The sequence below is a fragment of the Leptodactylus fuscus genome, chromosome 2 (genome assembly GCF_031893055.1).
Source record: "Leptodactylus fuscus isolate aLepFus1 chromosome 2, aLepFus1.hap2, whole genome shotgun sequence".
Classification (NCBI taxonomy): domain Eukaryota; kingdom Metazoa; phylum Chordata; class Amphibia; order Anura; family Leptodactylidae; genus Leptodactylus; species Leptodactylus fuscus.
The window spans coordinates 96,857,344-96,875,874 of NC_134266.1; the positions used below are offsets into that span (position 1 = coordinate 96,857,344).

At 40.1% G+C, this 18,531-nt stretch overlaps 1 protein-coding gene across 2 annotated transcripts in view; it reads right to left on the bottom strand.

Annotated features, from left to right (window-relative positions):
- The window catches only part of SLC6A17 (solute carrier family 6 member 17), a 48,532-nt gene that overhangs the window by 18,527 nt on the left and 11,474 nt on the right, over window positions 1-18,531 (bottom strand). For both annotated transcript variants that reach the window (XM_075264288.1, XM_075264286.1), the window contains exons 3-7: window positions 10,317-10,474; window positions 8,506-8,632; window positions 5,550-5,731; window positions 3,605-3,715; window positions 3,107-3,348 (exon numbers count right to left, since the gene is read on the bottom strand). In XM_075264288.1, coding sequence (XP_075120389.1) covers window positions 3,107-3,348; window positions 3,605-3,715; window positions 5,550-5,731; window positions 8,506-8,632; window positions 10,317-10,474 — 820 coding nt within the window. The remainder of the gene's footprint in view (window positions 1-3,106; window positions 3,349-3,604; window positions 3,716-5,549; window positions 5,732-8,505; window positions 8,633-10,316; window positions 10,475-18,531) is intronic.

An 18,531-nucleotide genomic window follows, 5' to 3' on the forward strand; every position in this document is an offset into this window, starting at 1 on the left:
TCCTCACCATTTTCCTCCATGTGAATGGATCCTTAGAGTTTATATTCAGATCAATCACATCTGAATACCACCTCATCAAGCTCAAACTACATTGTCTAATATGTCCTTAAGAGATTATACATTTGTTGTCACAGAACAGATAAAAAATCCAAGTGAATAATGAGAATAGTGGAATAAATTAGGTAACCCAAAATTCTTTATCACAGAACAATAAAATGTCCATGAATCGTATCATATTTACGGGCCATGAAGTAGGTACACAAGAGGCTACCGTCCTAATAAAAGACATCCACCGATGTGGGAGGAAAAACACCACAGTACCAGGAGTCAGATCACAGAAAACAACCAAAAAGCAATTGCTCATTCAGACTATTTGGATTACTAGTTTCTGGTCCAAATATTCATTCAGATTCCCTATGAAGGACAGCTCAGTCCCAATCTCCACCCCTTGAGTATGTAAAGTCAATGCCCATAAATCGTATCAAATATCGGCCTCCATCATGTACCTCAATGATGTGTCTCACTATTGGGGTACTCTCTTAAGGGCAATGACGCTCTTCATTTTTGTTGAAAAAGAACTTTATGGAGGTTGGGGACACAGTTACACATGGCATAAAGCATACCCAGCACTGTGCAACTGCTAGTGAAGCATGGCAATGGCGGTCTGATCATGTCTGGCTATTTGAAATTGTGTTGCGATTTATTATGGATCTGTGCTAGATGGACATGCAGTGCAGATGTGAACACTGAAATCAATCTTTATTTCCCTGCCAAGTAGCTGTCTGGTTCTTGTGATACAAGCCAAGCCTGTGGAGTCAGTAAGCCAAACCACCAAGTTGAACTCCTCAATTTTTCCACAGCCCAAGTCCGACTCCGGCCCTGACTTCGGACTTCTTCATAAATCCAGTCGGTCAGAAGCCGTAAAAATCCTAAAATCAAAGCTAGTGACTGAATTGCTATGAAAGCAGATATGCAACATACTATGATTCTAATTAATTATATAATATCAATAGTTGTAATATATATATATATATATATATATATATATATATATATATATATATATACAGTCCTATGAAAAAGTTTGGGCACCCCTATTAATCTTAATCATTTTTAGTTCTAAATATTTTGGTGTTTATAACAGCCATTTCAGTTTGATATATCTAATAACTGATGGACACAGTAATATTTCAGGATTGAAATGAGGTTTATTGTACTAACAGAAAATGTGCACTATGCAATAAACCAAAATTTGACCAGTGCAAAAGTATGGGCACCTCAACAGAAAAGTGACATTAATATTTAGTAGATCTTCCTTTTGCAAAGATAACAGCCTCTAGTCGCTTCCTGTAGCTTTTAATCAGTTCCTGGATCCTGGATGAAGGGATTTTGGACCATTCCTCTTTACAAAACAATTCAAGTTCAGTTAAGTTTGATGGTCGCCGAGCATGGACAGCCCGCTTCAAATCATCCCACAGATGTTCAATGATATTCAGGTCTGGGGACTGGGATGGCCATTCCAGAACATTGTCATTGTTCCTCTGCATGAATGCCTGAGTCGATTTGGAGCGGTGTTTTGGATTATTGTCTTGCTGACATATCCATCTCCGGCGTAACTTCAACTTCGTCACTGATTCTTGAACATTATTCTCAAGAATTTGCTGATACTGAGTGGAATCCATGTGACCCTCAACTTTACCAAGATTCCCGGTGCCGGCATTGGCCACACAGCCCCAAAGCATGATGGAACCTCCACCAAATATTACAGTGGGTAGCAAGTGTTTTTCTTGGAATGCTGTTTTTTTTGGACTCCATGCATAACGCCTTTTTGTATGACCAAACAACTCAATCTTTCATCAGTCCACGGGACCTTCTTCCAAAATGAAGCTGGCTTATCCAAATGTGCTTTTGCATACCTCAGGCGACTTTCTCATCACTCAACCATACAGCTTCTCCTTGTGCAAAGTGTGCTGTATTGTTGACCAATGCACAGTGACACCATCTGCAGCAAGATGATGCTGCAGCTCTTTGGAGGTGGTCTGTGGATTGTCCTACACTGTTCTCACCATTCTCCTTCTCTGTCTTTCTGATATTTTTCTTGGCCTGCCACTTCTGGGCTTAACAAGAACTGTCTCTGTGGTCTTCCATTTCCTTACTATGTTCCTCACAGTGGAAACTGACAGGTTAAATCTCTGAGACAACTTTTTGTATCCTTCCCCTGAACAACTATGTTGAACAATCTTTGTTTTCAGATCATTTGAGAGTTGTTTTAAGTAGCCCATGATGCCGCTCTTCAGAGGAGATTCAAATAGGAGAACAACTTGCAATTGGCCACCTTAAATACCTTTTCTCATGATTGGATAGATCTGGCTATGAAGTTCAAAGCTCAGTGAGGTTACAAAAACAATTTTGTGCTTCAGTAAGTCAGTAAAAAGTAGTTAGGAGTATTCAAATCAATAAAATGATAAGGGTGCCCATACTTTTGCACCGGTCAAATTTTGGTTTAATGCATGTTGCACATTTTCTGTTAGTACAATAAACCTCATTTCACTCCTGAAATATTACTGTGTCCATCAGTTATTAGATATATCAAACTGAAATGGCTGCTGCAAACACCAAAATATTTAGAACTAAAAATGATTAAGATTAATAGGGGTGCCCAAACTTTTTCATAGGACTGTATATATAGAAAGGATCAGCACGGAGACTCAGTGGCTAGCACTGATGCATTGCAGCACTGGAATCCTGGGTTTAAAGGACAACATCTGCAAGCGTGTACGTTCTCCCCATATGTGCATGGGTTTGCGTCCATATTCCAAACATACTGAAAGGGAATTTAGATTGCGGGCCCTACTTGGGACAGTGACAATATATAACTGTAAAGTGCTGTGGAATATGATGGTGCTATATAAGTAAATAATATAAAATACTAATTAATCATGTTATTTTAAAGAGTGAAGCTTCATGTAAAGGAAAAGGAATCCAACATTCTCAATCCCTAAATATAACCATACATAACCATGATCTGAGGTTGGGATATACAGATATGTATAGTACATGCTTGTAACAAGTTTTCATAAGTTAGTAATATAGTCTGAATACTTACTGTACTACACATTTCTCATTCATCATATTGGCTTTAAACCCCAGGACAGCAAATACCACTAAGGTGGCCAGTACAGAAGTAAAAAAGTTTATGAAAGAAACAAGCGCTGCATCAAACTGGCAGTTATTATCCTGCTTATTGTAGCTTGAAAAAGCAATGACACCACCAAAGCCAAGACCTAGAGCAAAGAACACTTGAGTCGCCGCCTCCCTCCATACTTGTGGATCCAGCATCTTCTCAACCTAAGGTAGATAAGAAACAATTCAGACACTTTCTCAGACAATTAAATCAAGTTTACTGTGTTAGGCCCCTTCACACGACGTAAATGCGCCGCTCATTTAGACACGTATACACGTGTCTGAGCGCGGCGCTTCAAAACAGAGCCCATTGATTTCAATGGGAAGCTCGCGTATATCGTCAGATAAGCGCACCTCCCTAAATGAGCGGCGCGCTTACGCCGTGTGAAGGGGCCCATAATATAGAAACCAGGAATATTACCTTTGGAGTTAACATATGAAGGATACCATCAACAGATCCTCGTAGTAATAATCCACGGACAAGGAAGCATATCAGAACCACGTAAGGAAAGAGAGAGCTGAAGTACATAACCTGCAACGAGGAACCAAATGGCTTTATTAACTTGTTATTAAATAATGGAGTACATTTCCAGTGGATTCCCAGTTGTAAGCTCAGACCAAATGTTAAGTCAGTGCTGTTATCTTTTTCCTTGGTGTTTTCTGCTTAGCTGATTTCTATCTTAGTTCCATTACGGCAGTGCTATAATCTGTGACCACAGTTTAGTTATACTGTTAGGTAGTCTAAGACACACCCTCTGTCTCATCACTTCCTCCTTCCTGTAGTTCTGCCACCTCAGATATGAAAACAGAGGCATATGAGGGTAATATAACACCCCATAAACATATGTGAAAGCCTTATTATGACACCGTCTAATTTATATGTTGCATGGAGCTGCAATATGGCCTTCTACATGAGGCTTCAATGGAAGAAGTTTGTAGCAGAACTTCAAGAATCATACAACGACCAAGAAAAGTGTTTTTAGTTTTTTAACTTTTTAAATTAACTTTTAATTTTAAATGTTAAAATTCAGGACCATGAATGACAAAAAATAACTCCAAAATATCTCAATAAATATCAAACATGTATAAAAAATTATAACCGTCTTACAGTCATCATGAAGAAACTTCAAGGGCATCACTTAGGGAGTCTCTACGTTTAAGGCAGTTGGTGCAGGGATGTCCTCTCTTCCCTTATATCAATCCTTGTGCGGTCCCAAGTGCTGGCCCTATTAATGCCCTAATGCACACTAACACTTTATTCCAAAGCATTTCGCACCCATTTAATAAAACAGGAATTCATCAGGGGATCAGTTCAAACAGTCGTCCCAGGATTCAGTAAACTACCACTGGATCAAAATAAAGGTAGCTCACCCCTGTCTAGAGGAGCCCGGACATCAGCACTGTGGTGAGAAGCCGAAGTTATATTTAAAAAGGGTTCCTCATTTCCTTTAATATACGCCCTACTTAGTCTTATTAGGACCTCAATAGTATTATATGTAGAATTTGTCACACGGTCTGCAGCTCAGCACCATAAGCCTCTATACAATGTATGATGTCTTGAGTGGTATTCAATAAAGAGTATGTAGTGTTGGACCAAGGACACTTCAGCAATATCAAGATACTGACCAAGGGAAAGGGATTTCACATATGAAGGCATCAGCGCTAATGCCCTTATAACATTACATGAGCAGTGATTTATAGTGCTTCTTAGCACATTTTTGACTGATTCACACACACACATATATATATATATATATATATATATATATATATATATATATATATATATATATATCTTTGGAATTTTGCATTTATATAAACTCCATGATTTAAGAAAAAAGGATATACATTCAGAGTTAACATGCAACTTTCAAGTAATTTCTTGAATTCTTAGGATTATTGCATTCATGTTTTGAAATGTTGTGGTAAGATACATTTAGTCATTTTTAATGATCTAATGTTATGTTATCATATGTAAATTTTTCTTGCACGTCCTTGTGACTACAGTATTACTGTAGTACATATAAGTATGAAGGTGTATCAGTATGTGGTTATGTTTTCACTGCATATTGCTGTGGTCTGTGAAACTTTCAATGATCGCTCAATAACCAACACATAGCAAGCAAGAATTTCGTTATATGTCTCTAAATAAATAGAGTAACAATGTTTAAATTTATATTTTAACTCTAGTATTTCAATCTGAGATTGCAAACAAGATTTTTTTTTTTATTTACAATGTTTTTATCCACTAAATTCAAAAAGAGATCTTGGTACCCTTGTTGAAATGAAAGCAGTGAGTTCTCTAAGATATGCCCCTTTTAGATAGTCAATATGGCCTTACTTTGCCAGCACCTGGATTGTCTCACCTTGCCTGATGACTGTATGCCTTTTATCATAGCCATTCCGACAATACACCAAGCAGAAAATAGACATATGGTCATTTTCCAGTTAAGACCTCCCCCCTGCGATATTGAGCTTGAAATATCTAGCGTTTCCCGATACCAGAAGTAGGTTGTAGCTGAGCTTTTGTCACATTCTGCTTCCACTACTGGAAAACATAACAACAGTTGGTTTCATTATTTGATATAGTAACATAAGCAGATCTTCTAGACACTTTCTGGGTACATGCACACAGTAGAATGTGAATCATAAATGTTATTAGATCCTGTGCTGTGAGATCAGGGAAGTCTGTCCTAATCTTACAGGATGGAATCTGATCTCTTAGTACTAAATAAATGGCTCATGCAGAGAACCCTAAGGCCGGGGACCCATGGGCTGGAAACGCAGTGGGAAAAATTGCGACATTTTACAGTATCTGCAAAGTGGATGGGATTAATGCAAATCCCATGCCCACTTTGCGGGAAAAAACACAGCGCAGACACGCTGCGATTCCAAAACTGGCTCGGTTTTGTAAATCGCAGCATGTCAATTATATCTATGGAAACGCCAGCAGCTTTACCGTAGATATAATGGTAACAGAAAGTCAGCAGAGGAAAACTCTGTGAACTTTCTGTTCAAAGTGAGGCAGGAAGAACCGCGATATGTTCCTGCCACGGTTGTTCCCGCAGCGCTTTGGCGCGGCATTTCCTTAGGCATTAGCCTAAGGAAATGCAGCTTTTTTATTGCAGATTTTGTTGCTTTTTTTTTTAAACAAAACCAAGAATGGATACTAAAGGAATGGGAAATATATTGGAAGCTTTCATACGTCTCCCTTCTGCTCAATCCACTCCTGACTTTTGCTAAAAAAAAACGCAACAAAATCTGCAACTAAAAAAGCTGCATTTCCGCAAAGTGGGGCCTTAACCTAATATGGGAATGCATCTGAGCTTGTTCACACTTGGGTTTTTGACCAGGTTCTTGATTCATTAACCTATCAAACTTCCTTCTAATAGAAAACAGTCTTTAGACTAAGGCCCCACATTGCAAAAAAGCTGCTACGTTTTTTTTATCCATAGTCTGAAAGGAGATGTATAAGTGTTTTCTATATATTTCCCATTTCTTTTGAAGCCATCTTTGGCTTTGGTTAAAAAAACGCAACAAAATCTGCAACAAAAAAAGCTAATTTTCCGCTATCTGAAGTCTCAGCCTTAAAGTCCCACTAGCAATACTGTACACCTGTAATTAAAGCAGTATGAAGAGCTGTAGCATTTGCTAGTTTTATATAACCTAAAATATTTCTGGTATCACAAAAAATGCTGAGATTGCAGCTCTAGCTATAATAAAAATGGAGATTTCACTAGTTAAAAACACTGGTATGTCGTTTTTATGACCAGGATGAACTGCTGCATGTAAAAGCTCAAATTCTTGGCTGCGTTTCTATCTAGTGATATCTCAAGTTATTTTATAACTAGTACTGCAGTCTTAGGGGGCTTTCACACTTGCGCTCGTTCTCTGGTTTTTGCATTCTGCCAGGTTTCCGTCTTCAGCCCCGGCGAAACTGGACAGGGGACGGGAACCCAAGCGGTCAGTTTTAAAACCCATTTACTTGAATTGGTTTGTAAAGGTGACCGTCTGTGTGCACCTTCTGCCTGTCTGCGAGGAAACCAATTTTTTTTAGCCGGACAGAGAGTTGGACATGCAGGACTTTGTGTCCGGTTAAAAAAACGGTTTGCCCCGTGGACAGGCAGCAGGTGGACACGGGCAGTCACCTTTACAAACTCATTCAAGTGAATGGGCTTTAAAACTGACTGCCGAGTTTCTGTCCCCTGTCCAGTTTCGCCGGTGCTGAAGACGGAAACCCAGCAGAATGCACAAACTGGACACCGGGTGCAAGTGTGAACTGCCCCTTAGCAACATCTGAAAGCTGAGAATTTTTATACTTTGCATAAAACCGCAGATACAGCCATATGAAGTGAGCATTCCACCATTGGCAAATGCTACAGCTCTAGATAATGGCAATAAAAGAGTGTACGGATTTTCCTAGTAACAGCTCAGTTAGAGGGTTGCTACGGAGAATTTTAGAGCCTGTTTTATATAAAGGGAATTAGTAAGAAGTTACATAGATTAAAATTATTATAAAAATTGTTATAAAATGTTCACAAAACAACCTGCGACACAATATCAAAGATAAATAAAATCATAGTTACGCTTTAAATTGAACCAGCCACATTGAACATATAGTTTGATATACAGTTTGTGTGAAAATATCTCTTACGGCTCGTTCACATCAGCGTTGTGAACTCCATACTTGAGGTTTCCGTTTCCTGCCTAAAACAGAGGCAGGAGACGGAAACCTGCAGGAGTCTCTCTCACCCATTCATTTGAATGGGTGAGAGAGATGTCCGGCCGTGAGCGGCGGTGAGCGTTTTAGGCTCTCCGCCGCGAAACCAGGTTTTATAATCTGGACACAGAGTCGGACATGTAGTACTCTGTGTCCGGATAAAAAAATCCGGTTTCGCGGTGGAGAGCCTAAAACGCTCACGGCCGGACCCGGTCTGTGGTTTCCGTCTTCTGGCATGCAGAAGACGGAAACCACAGAACGGACAGGAGAACGCTAGTGTGAACCTAGCATTAGCATGACTTAACTCTCATGCTGGGCCTAGGAGTCCAGTGGATGCTATGCAGCAGAAATGAATATTAATCCCTGGGTAGGACCACCCACTACACCAGAATGAGCAGGGATTTACTATAGATCAATAAATATATATAGATAGATATATAGATATTTTGCGCCCAAAACTAAACTATAAATGAATCTTCTCATCTCCTTCTGCTGATAACATGCTGCCCACAGAATGGACCCTCAAAAGCGTCAAATTTAAAGGTTTTAACAAAGTTCTTTACTGCTGAGCCAATGATAAATAATAATGTAATCCAACTTACTGACTACAGAGCCATTTTTCACACTTGGACATTCACTCCAAGGCAGAGGATACTGGAAGGACTGAAAGAAATAGAATATGCTCCATCCAATGATAACATTATAGTAAAGCCCAACAAAGAAGCATACCTGAGGAAAATGACAAAGAATTCTTATTAAATCCAGATCACTGAAGCAGCACTTTCTTCTCCGCATGTTTTGTGCGGACACCGAGCAGAAACCACATGGATCCCTTTATAGTCTATGGGTCCGTGTGGTTTCTTAGCTCACCGCTTTTTAATGTGTATAGGTTTCCATTAGGGGGGTCCCCAAGAGCAGAAGTGAACCTGGCCTAATATTATGTAACTACTGTAATGAATACATGGAACTGAAGTATTCAACATCTGAATATAATCAAATGTATCTCTTAAACGAAGAGGCAATTTCTACTTACTCCAACTTACTTAGAGAAAACCTTTCATCACCTCCAACAAGTTCAGTTTCATACAATTCAATAGGCGCCATTGATTTTGATACAATCAATGCTGTTAGTTTTGGTGCATCATATGCTATTTAGGCTCCGTACTGCCAGGAGGGTGGTGTCAGACAGGAGCAGACAAAGCAGACAAGGGGTGTGATTCTGAGTTCTGACACTGGCTGCCTCTGATCGGAGTGTAAGTGACCATTTTCTTGTGGCCCGGGCATGCGCAGTTGGCTCTGCCCGAGGCCTAGAAAATTGAAAACCCAGGACGGAAGAAGACGTGCTGAAGGGTTCTGAGGGTTCCTGAAGAAGATGGAGACATCGCTGGAGAGTTCTCTTGCAGCATTGGGGACGCCCCCAGTACCACGAGAGAACTCATAACCAATGAAATGGAGAGTAAACAAGCGACTAGAGATGAAAAATAAAATATTGTTATTGTGGGAGATCCGGGCAGAACTTTATGTGTAAACTGAATTTTTATTGAATTTTCAAAGAAAGAGAAAAATAACAAGGGACAAACGATCAAACAAAGAAAAATACAGGGTATTACAATAACATCAAAAGAAAGCCAACTACGGGCACGGCCAATATTCTGGAAACAACAGAACAGCACCTAAAGTGGGTCAAATAGGACGGACATGCACCAAGAGCAAACAACCCCAGGCAACACAAGATGCGCATCCACAGACTCAACACGGCCCCAATAGCGGGACCAACAAGACACAAGGGCCAAGGTAGGACAATACGCCACATAGACAGGATACAAAAGGGAAGACAGACAACATCAAGAGACATGGACGTAAAAAGACAAACGACATAAAACAAAGAAAAAGAGTGAAAGAAAGAAAGACCCCCAAAAGGGACAAGCTGAAAAGAGTTTAAGGAAAAAGAGAAGAGAACTCAGACGAATCCTGAAAAATGATCCACGGCCGCCAGAGGGTCTCAAATTTAGAGGAGTCAACAAGGTCTTCCGCGACCAAAGCTTCCATCCTCCTAATTAGTAGGAGTTCATGAAGCCACTCTGACATGGAGGGAACCACAGTGCTGCGCCAATGGCGTGGAACCGGGCAGAACTTTAAATAACACTAAACTGCATATTGTCTGTTCATCAAATATGTGAAAGCAACTTCTTGTCACTGAACAGCCCCTTTAAACCTTGTATTTCTGTGGCATTTTTTTTTTACCTTATGACTGAAATGGACTTCGTACTACAAATAATCTCTACTATGATGCAGCCATTGATAACAAAATAACATAGTATGTTACGGTAATGTGCTTACGTGCTGCACAATAAACTGAATGTGTGAACCCACTGTATAGACATATAATAAAGCATATTTATTGGAAGCTTACAAGACAGCTAGCATAGCCAATTCCTCCGAGTCGAGGACATATGTAATTCCATACTCCGATGCTACCTCTGCGAATTCTCTGTCCCACAGCCAATTCAAGGAAGAAGAGAGGGATGCCAATCAAAATGAGTAAGATCAGGTAGGGGACCATGTACGCTCCTGTGGTAATAAAGAAGAAACATTTTAGAATAAGAAACAGATTAAAATCAACCAAAATAATGCAAATAAAAATAAGGTCCAAATTTACAAAATAACATAACATTTTCCCCAGAAACTTTTTTGTTTTACTATGTGTATGAATGTATGGTTTAAATATGGTAAGTTTAGAATATGCAAATAAATATATATTAAGATAAGATAATCCTTTAATAGTCCCACTATGGGGAAATTCAGTGTGTTACAGCAGCATGGATAATACAGTAATATAATACAAAGAACACATACAAGCTCATAGCAGATAGAAAAAGATACTAGGAGACATACCGTATTTTCCGGACTATAAGGCGCACATAAAAACCTACGATTTCCTCAGAAATCGTAAGTGCGGCTTATAGTCCGGTGCGCCTTATATATGGATGGAAGCGGCGGCAAAGTCTGCGTGCCGCTTCCATACATACATAAAAGGCACCGTAAGGGTGCATTCACACTACCGAACGCCGGCGTGTATCACAGCCGTACACGCCGGCGTTACAGAAGGGCTGCCGGACACTTCCCATTCATTTCTATGGGAGCCGGCATGCGAGCGCTCCCTATAGAAATGAATGGACAGACACTTCCCATTCATTTCTATGGGAGCCAGCATGCGAGCACTCCCCATAGAAATTAATGGACAGACACTTCCCATTCATTTCTATGCATGCCGGCTCCCATAGAAATGAATGGGAAGTGTCTGTCCATTCATTTCTATGGGGAGCGCTCGCATGCCGGCTCCCATAGAAATGAATGGGAAGTGTCCGGCAGCCCTGCTGTCACGCCGGCCTGAAACAGAACGTGAAACTTACCAAGCGGTGCAGGGCGGGCATTCAGGCCTCCTCTTCCTCCGATGTTCCGTCCTTCTCCTCCGGCGCTCGCGAACTAATGGCCTGGGCGCATGCGCAATATCATAATGCTTCTACTACTGCGCATGTGCCCAGGCCATTCTCAGCGAGCGGCGGAGGAGGAGGACGGAACATCGGAGGAAGAGGAGGCCTGAATGCCTGCCCACCCTGCACCGCTCGGTAAGTTTCACATTCTGTTTCAGGCTTTTATTTTAAAACGGGGGGGGGGGGGGGGGGGGGGGTAGTTTCATCTAACTTTTACGGTTGGGCTCTATCAGCATGATTTTGCTGATAGAGTCCCTCCTCGCCTGCCGAGCGCTTCCAATAGAAGCGGCTGGCACGCGGGGGGTTAAGCGGCCGCTGGCAAAGTCTGCCTGCTGCCGCTTTCAATAACATATAATGCGCACCGGACTGCGGCTTATAGTCCGGTGCGCCTTATATATGAACCGAGACGGACTATAAGGCGCTCATGGGCAATGCGGCTTATAGTCCAGTGCGCCTTATAGTCCGTAAAATACGGTAGCTACTAAGAAGAAAAGAAAGACTCAGGATCATTTAGTTCTCTCTATATATTACTAGCATCATGACCTTACTACACCAAAACACAGGTTTTTCCAGGTGTTTAAATAATTGATGTGTACTTGATGCAGTGTATTGTTCTTTCAACAAGTATTTTAGGACGTGATTCTGAGCTCTGACATTGGCTGCCTCTGACCGGAGCTCTGAATCCCGCCGCCTGCCTGACACCGCCCTTCTGACATTACAGAGCTTAACTAGCACATCAGTCACCAAAACTAACTGCACTTGTTTGTCCAAAAAAATGGCAGCGAGAGAGAAAACTCCAACTGCACTGGAATTAGTGTAGCAGCACAGCAGCACAGATGCTAATAGATTTAGTTGGTGGAGGTGGTGAAAGGTCCTCTTTAACAATGTCATATGTGGGTATAAACTGTTGCTTGGACACAACATGATGCAAAAGGAGAGCAGTATTATTTGGTTTTTGGAACCCAAATTTAGATGGTTTGGGTTTTGGACACCATGCCACTTTTGCAGAGCCCCTGAACTGCCAGTAAGGTATAGTCTCCTAACATGTAGCCTCATTTTGGAAACTGCAAGTCTTAAGGAATTTATCCAGGGATATAGTGAGCATTTATACCCCCCCCCCAGTTTTGCATCCATTTATTTTCTTGAAATGAATGAACAGCTGATCGTGAAAAGTGGAAATTTAACTGTGCGTGATATGTTGTGTTCATTTTATGGCAGTGACTAATACTCCAACAGCTGTTGCAGACTGGATAACCCACTAAACAGTTTGTGGAGATTCTCTCTGCTGACACAAACTGGGCACAACAAATTGAGAAATGAAATAGTGTATCCGCCTCAAAATCCTAACCAAAAAAACCGCTCCCATTGAAATCATTGGGAGCCAGTCATTTCTTTTTTCCGCGAGCGGTTTGTTCCGGTTCCCGGAAAAAAAAGAAGCGACATGGTCATTCTTCAGGCGAATGCCGCGGCTGGTTGTCTGCCTGAAGACACTCCCTCCCGACTAGGCCCATTCATTTGGTCCTAATCCGGAGCAGAGTGCCGGTGTACTGCAGTTTTACAAATCTGAGGCGGCCTCCGCGTCAAATTCCGGACCATAAAATGCAGTCTGAACTCAGCCTTAAGCCTTTCAGGAACAAGAGTTATTAATGCCCCAACGCTCAGGCCAAATGTATGCTTTGTTTTTATACCAATATTGTTTTAATGGCTTTGCATACGTCAACTATTTTATAGTTTTTTTTTAAGGACACAGAAGGATTGAAATAAGTAGTATTATTTGTTAAATAAATTGACTATTTTTGCTTCTTTTATTTAAAAAGAATTTTTTTATTTATACTATTCCACATTAACATATTAAAATATAATTTTCTATTTCTTCTGATTACAGGGGTAACACATTTTTAGTTTTTTAGCAAAAAATTGACTTGTAGTTTAGTATAGAACAGGACTGTAAACTGCTTTTGTTATCACTAGCTAGGCTCCTTGATGGATTTGCAAAACTGCTAAAAGAAGGTGAAGGGAGGGGAAGGTAGAGGGAGCAGCTTCTGTTAGCACAATGTGATTCACAAGTTACTTTCATTTCACTGTGATCACCATAAAGACTACAATTGTAAAGGAGCTAAAACTCCCCTTATCCCCTTATGTGCAATCCACATTACACTGTGCAGGGGCGACTGTGGAGCACATTATACTGTGCGGGGACCACTGTTGTGCATTATACTGTCCGGGGGCTACTGTAGGGCATATTATTCTGTGCAAGGACCACTGCAGAGCATATATACTAAAGGAGTATAATGCATCTCACAGTTTGTTATACAATTTCTCCCAAGTACAGAAATACCCCAGATATGGGTGTAAACTGGGCTGACAGCAATGCGTGGAAGGGAAGGAGGGACACTGAGTGTTTGAAAGTAGATATTGATGCAATAAGTTTTCAGGTGCCATGTCTCATTTGCAGAGCCCCTAGAGTACCAATACAATTGAAACCCTACAAAAGTGACCCCATTTAGAAAACTGCACCCCTGACAGAATTTATTAAGGCATATAGTGAGCATTTTGACCCTACAGCCACTTCAAAAATTTTATCAACATTGGGATGTGTAAATGAAAAATTACTAAAACGTTACTTTATCCCCAAAGATTTTATTTTCACAAGAGGTTAAAGGAGAAAACGCACCCCACAGTTTGTTAAACAATTGCTCCTGAACACGGTAATACCCCATATGTGGTCGTAAAAAATGGAAAGAGAACTTTGGAATAGTTTTTAGGTGACATGTTTCATTTGCAGAGCCCCTAGAGTACCAATAAAACTCCCAAAAGTGTACCAGTTTGGAACTACACCCCTCGCAGAACATACCAAGGGGTATAGTGAGCATTTTGATGTCACAGATGTTTCACAAATTTTTATTTACTTTTGGACGAGAAAATGAAAAATTACTTTTTTCCCAATAAACCATCAATTTATTTCATACATTTTATTTTCACAAGAAGATAAAAGAGAAAAAACTCTCCAAAGTTCATTACACAATTTCTCCTGCACATAGCAATACCCCATATGTGGTTGTAAACTGCTGTATGAGAACATGACGGGGCTCAGAATGGAAAGAGCGCTATTTGAATCCATTCACACGGAGCTAAATGGCGCTATATTTGGCGCAAAATTTTCAGCGCTGAAAAAAAAGCCTTCCATTGACTTCAATGGGTGTCGCTAGCTTTTTTTTCCACGTTATGAATTAGGTATCACCATAATCATATTGACCCACTGACTAAAGGTAACATTGTACAATGAATGGCAAAAAAATAAATGTTTAAAATCAATGAAAGAATTGCTGTTTTTTGTCTAAATGGTGATTTACATGAAAATGTGGCTCTAATGCTTGAATAAGAGAGGCATATGTGGAAGCTGTAGAATCACCTCTACAAGGTACTGGTAGGTTTATAACTAGAAATGAGCGAACACTGTTCGGAACAGCCGTTCCGAACAGCACGCTCACAGCACGCTCCCATAGAAATGAATGGAAGCGGCCGGCACACGGGGGGTTAAGCAGCCGGCCGCCGGCAAAGTCTGCGTGCCAGGTGCTTCCATTCATTTCTATGCGAGCGTGCTGTTCGGATCTGCTGATCCGAACAGTGTTCGCTCATCTCTATTATAACCAATTTACTTCTGACAGATTCCATTTTATTCAGATCAGTCAGTCTTCATGTCAAAAAAAACCAAACATCAGACATATTTTCCTTAACATCCAATCAACTCCTAACAACTTTGCCAATAGAGCATTACTCTCTACAGATGAACCAAAGGCTCTCAGCTCTGTCAAATGGCCATTTTGTTGCAAGTTTTTAGGGAATTTGGTTTTGATCCAAGGTTTATTGACTGGATCAAATTATAATATTATTCCCTGGCTGAATCAGTTCTATTTAATCTAAGTTATTGGGATTGTTGTTCTCACAGACCAGATACATTTTCAGGTATTTTGTATGTGCGGTTTTGAGGGTTTAAACATTTTTATCATTTGCGCTATTCAATGGGCGGTCTGGAAGTGGTTAAATGGCTGGCTAAAAGAATAGACTGAAATACAGGGGTTTGGATATGCATCAAGCAGTGGCTACTCAATGATTAAACTATTGAGATTCCCATTGAACGTAGCCATTTCTCTGGAATTAAGATAATTATAGAAAAATCTTATATATTTATATGTAGCTTCAGTTCCTCTCACTCCACTGGCTTTGGGGTTACATGCTTAGAAATTTGGTACTCCTGGGTCCCTGTGGAACTGAATATTCTACCGCTTTCTAAGGAAATTTAGCTTTAAGGTCAGTTAGTCCAAAAATTATTTGAGTATTATGGACCATATTACTTTAATTAAAATGTTACCCTTTCTTCAAATGCTACATATTTTACATTTTTCCAGTTATGGTTGGCGATTTAATTTTTTCCTGTTTTGAAAAGATCTTGAAAGAAATTAATTTAGAAGAATAATCCTAGATTAGTCTTTTGCTCGATAATGACCCAAGTCAGAGTCGTGATTAGTTACGTTCACACTACCGTTATTAATGTCTGGGTCCTCTGTTATCTCTATATGTACATCCAAAGATAAAAGTGTGCAGTTTAGTCTCCGATCATAGTGCTGGCCTGAGTTGCATCATCTTGTCATTATAACTTGGAATTGCAGGGGAGAGGATAAGGTAGATGCTAGAATTGAGTGGGTAGAATTAGGTACTATCTGGTCCAGTAGATGGGCTACAACTGATAGTAAGAGGCACCACGTCAAATCAGGCAGGTTAGGATTGCATGCCGGAGAGGTATAGTTGGCCTCTACTTCAACCATGCAACATCATAAAATACCAAGAATCCGGATATGTTAGCTGCAACGACTTGCCACCTACTAGATCCACATTACATCTGATTTAAACCACTGTATTCTAGGCTCAACCAAGAGGAGACAGGAGAGCAGCTGAAACCTTGAGATGGGAAGACTCCTTATCAGGTATTGGTATCATAGTCAATGATCCACTGTCCACCAAGGGGATATTACAGGTCTAGAATATTTAGAAAAACAATAACACTAATATGCGGTCTATTGTCTGATCCTGAGTGTAGCAATATTCATTCAGATGTGTAAAATAGTGTAAAGATTGGCCTTGGTAAAGGTCTGTATGTTGCTACAAAATGTATTCTTAAATTATGGAAGACATCAGAAGAAGCATCTATTGATATGTGGTTATCTTGAGTTCACAGTGTAATAAAAAGAGATACATTATATTTTAGGCCTCCTGAAAAGGAAAAAGTATTGATGACATCTATTGTATTCCTTTTCAATGGTACAGTCTAGTGGTTGTGGGTAATTGGGGTTGTGGTGGGCTGGGGATATTGTATATTGTCTCAAATCATATACACTAAATCTTAAGAGTATGTGTACCTGAATAAATGTTTGTCCAAGAAAAGTTTTGTTACCATCAAAAAGAAATATCAAACAACTGTGTTCACTCATCTGGCTACCTCTGGTCCTAAGGAAGCTGTCTACAGCCCTATACCCCTTGTTATGGAGTATGGAGCTATATAACACCACAACGTCCAGACCCAGGGAGGAAAACATCAGGTGACATCTGGATGCCCTCCAATCTTCGGAGGACATCCATGGTATCCCTTAAATATGACAGCAGGCCCACTATAAAAGGATGCAGGATATCATCTATGTAGAGTCTAGCCTTTTAGGTGATGGATCCAATCCCTGCCACAATGGGGCATCCCTTAAGAGGGGACAACCCCTTGTGGATTTTGGGCAGGGCATAAAGCATTGCTTGGATAGGGTGTAAAAGCAACACAAAGTCATATTCTAATTTACTTATGAGATTACTCTCTAGGGCCACACATCACGGCTGGCCAGGCTATACATCAGACGCTTGTTATGCTATATGGCAGTGCTGTACTTTCTTTAGGTGTAATCCACCTTACTCCATCCTTTATGCCTCTGATGAGCTGTTTATTCCAGCAGAAACACGTCAGCCTGGGCATGTGGGTGTTTCTTCTATATGCGCCTATTATGGTGTATGTGTGTTTGAAACATTAGGTAGACATTGTGGGAGCATAATGTAAGCTCCGAAGTTAGTGGCTAGGTAGACAATTTGGCTGACCTTTTACTGACCTACTAGCCAAAGTGTGATTGTGAGCGTGTGGCTGTAGACATTCCTGCCATATATGTGGTCCGCTTTGCTTATGCATTGGCAGGGTGTGAGTTAATAGTGGTGGATGGGTCTGCTCATTTCAAGCTACTGGGCTGCACATTACACCTTGGTTGTTCTGGGTGCTACCATGTCCAATTTATGGCCCCATTTTATTATAAGCACCTATGCTTCAAAAGGTAAAAAAGGACACTGGGCATTTGTTACTCTGTATCTGCCTTGTTTTACATCTTGCGATGCAGATACATATGGTCTGTTTTACATTTTTTCCTACATTTTCCTATAGAACCATTTCACCTGAGGAAGGGCAAGGTTTACTCCAGAAACGCGTTGTGTGTGAGTTTGTCAATTAATAAAGCCGTTTTCCAACCAACAAAGGCAGTTCCTTATAACTGGATTTCCTATCAAATCTGTGTTGCTGGTCCTTTTTGCTATATATGCTTCAAAAGGTATCTTTGTTTAACTTAATAGTATTAATAAAAGTTATTTTTTAGTGTACCCACAAAACTTATATTGTATATTGTATTTGATTTCCAGACAAGAATGTGTTTTGGATATTTTTCATGTTCAATAAAGATTATGTAAGAAAAAAAAAAACTCAAGTAATTTTCCAACTGTAGACATTAAACTCTCTGGCCTCTAGTTGACAGACATTGTCCTTTTATATAGGAATAACAATAGCCATTTCCCAGTCTATGTGTACCTGTACCTATATCAGCAACATTTGTGTCATTGACAAATTTTGTAATATACATTAACAAATTTTGGCTCCTTTATGTGAAATCCTGCATCTCTTTATTTTTTCCATTTAGAGCTGTCCTATGGTTATCACTATGGGCTTGTGTAAATTGAAGAGAAAATGAGAGGGGTTGGTCACTTCAAACAGTTATATCTCAGACATTATTATAAACGTAGAAACTTGCTATTGGTGTCATATGAAAGAGTAATTCTACC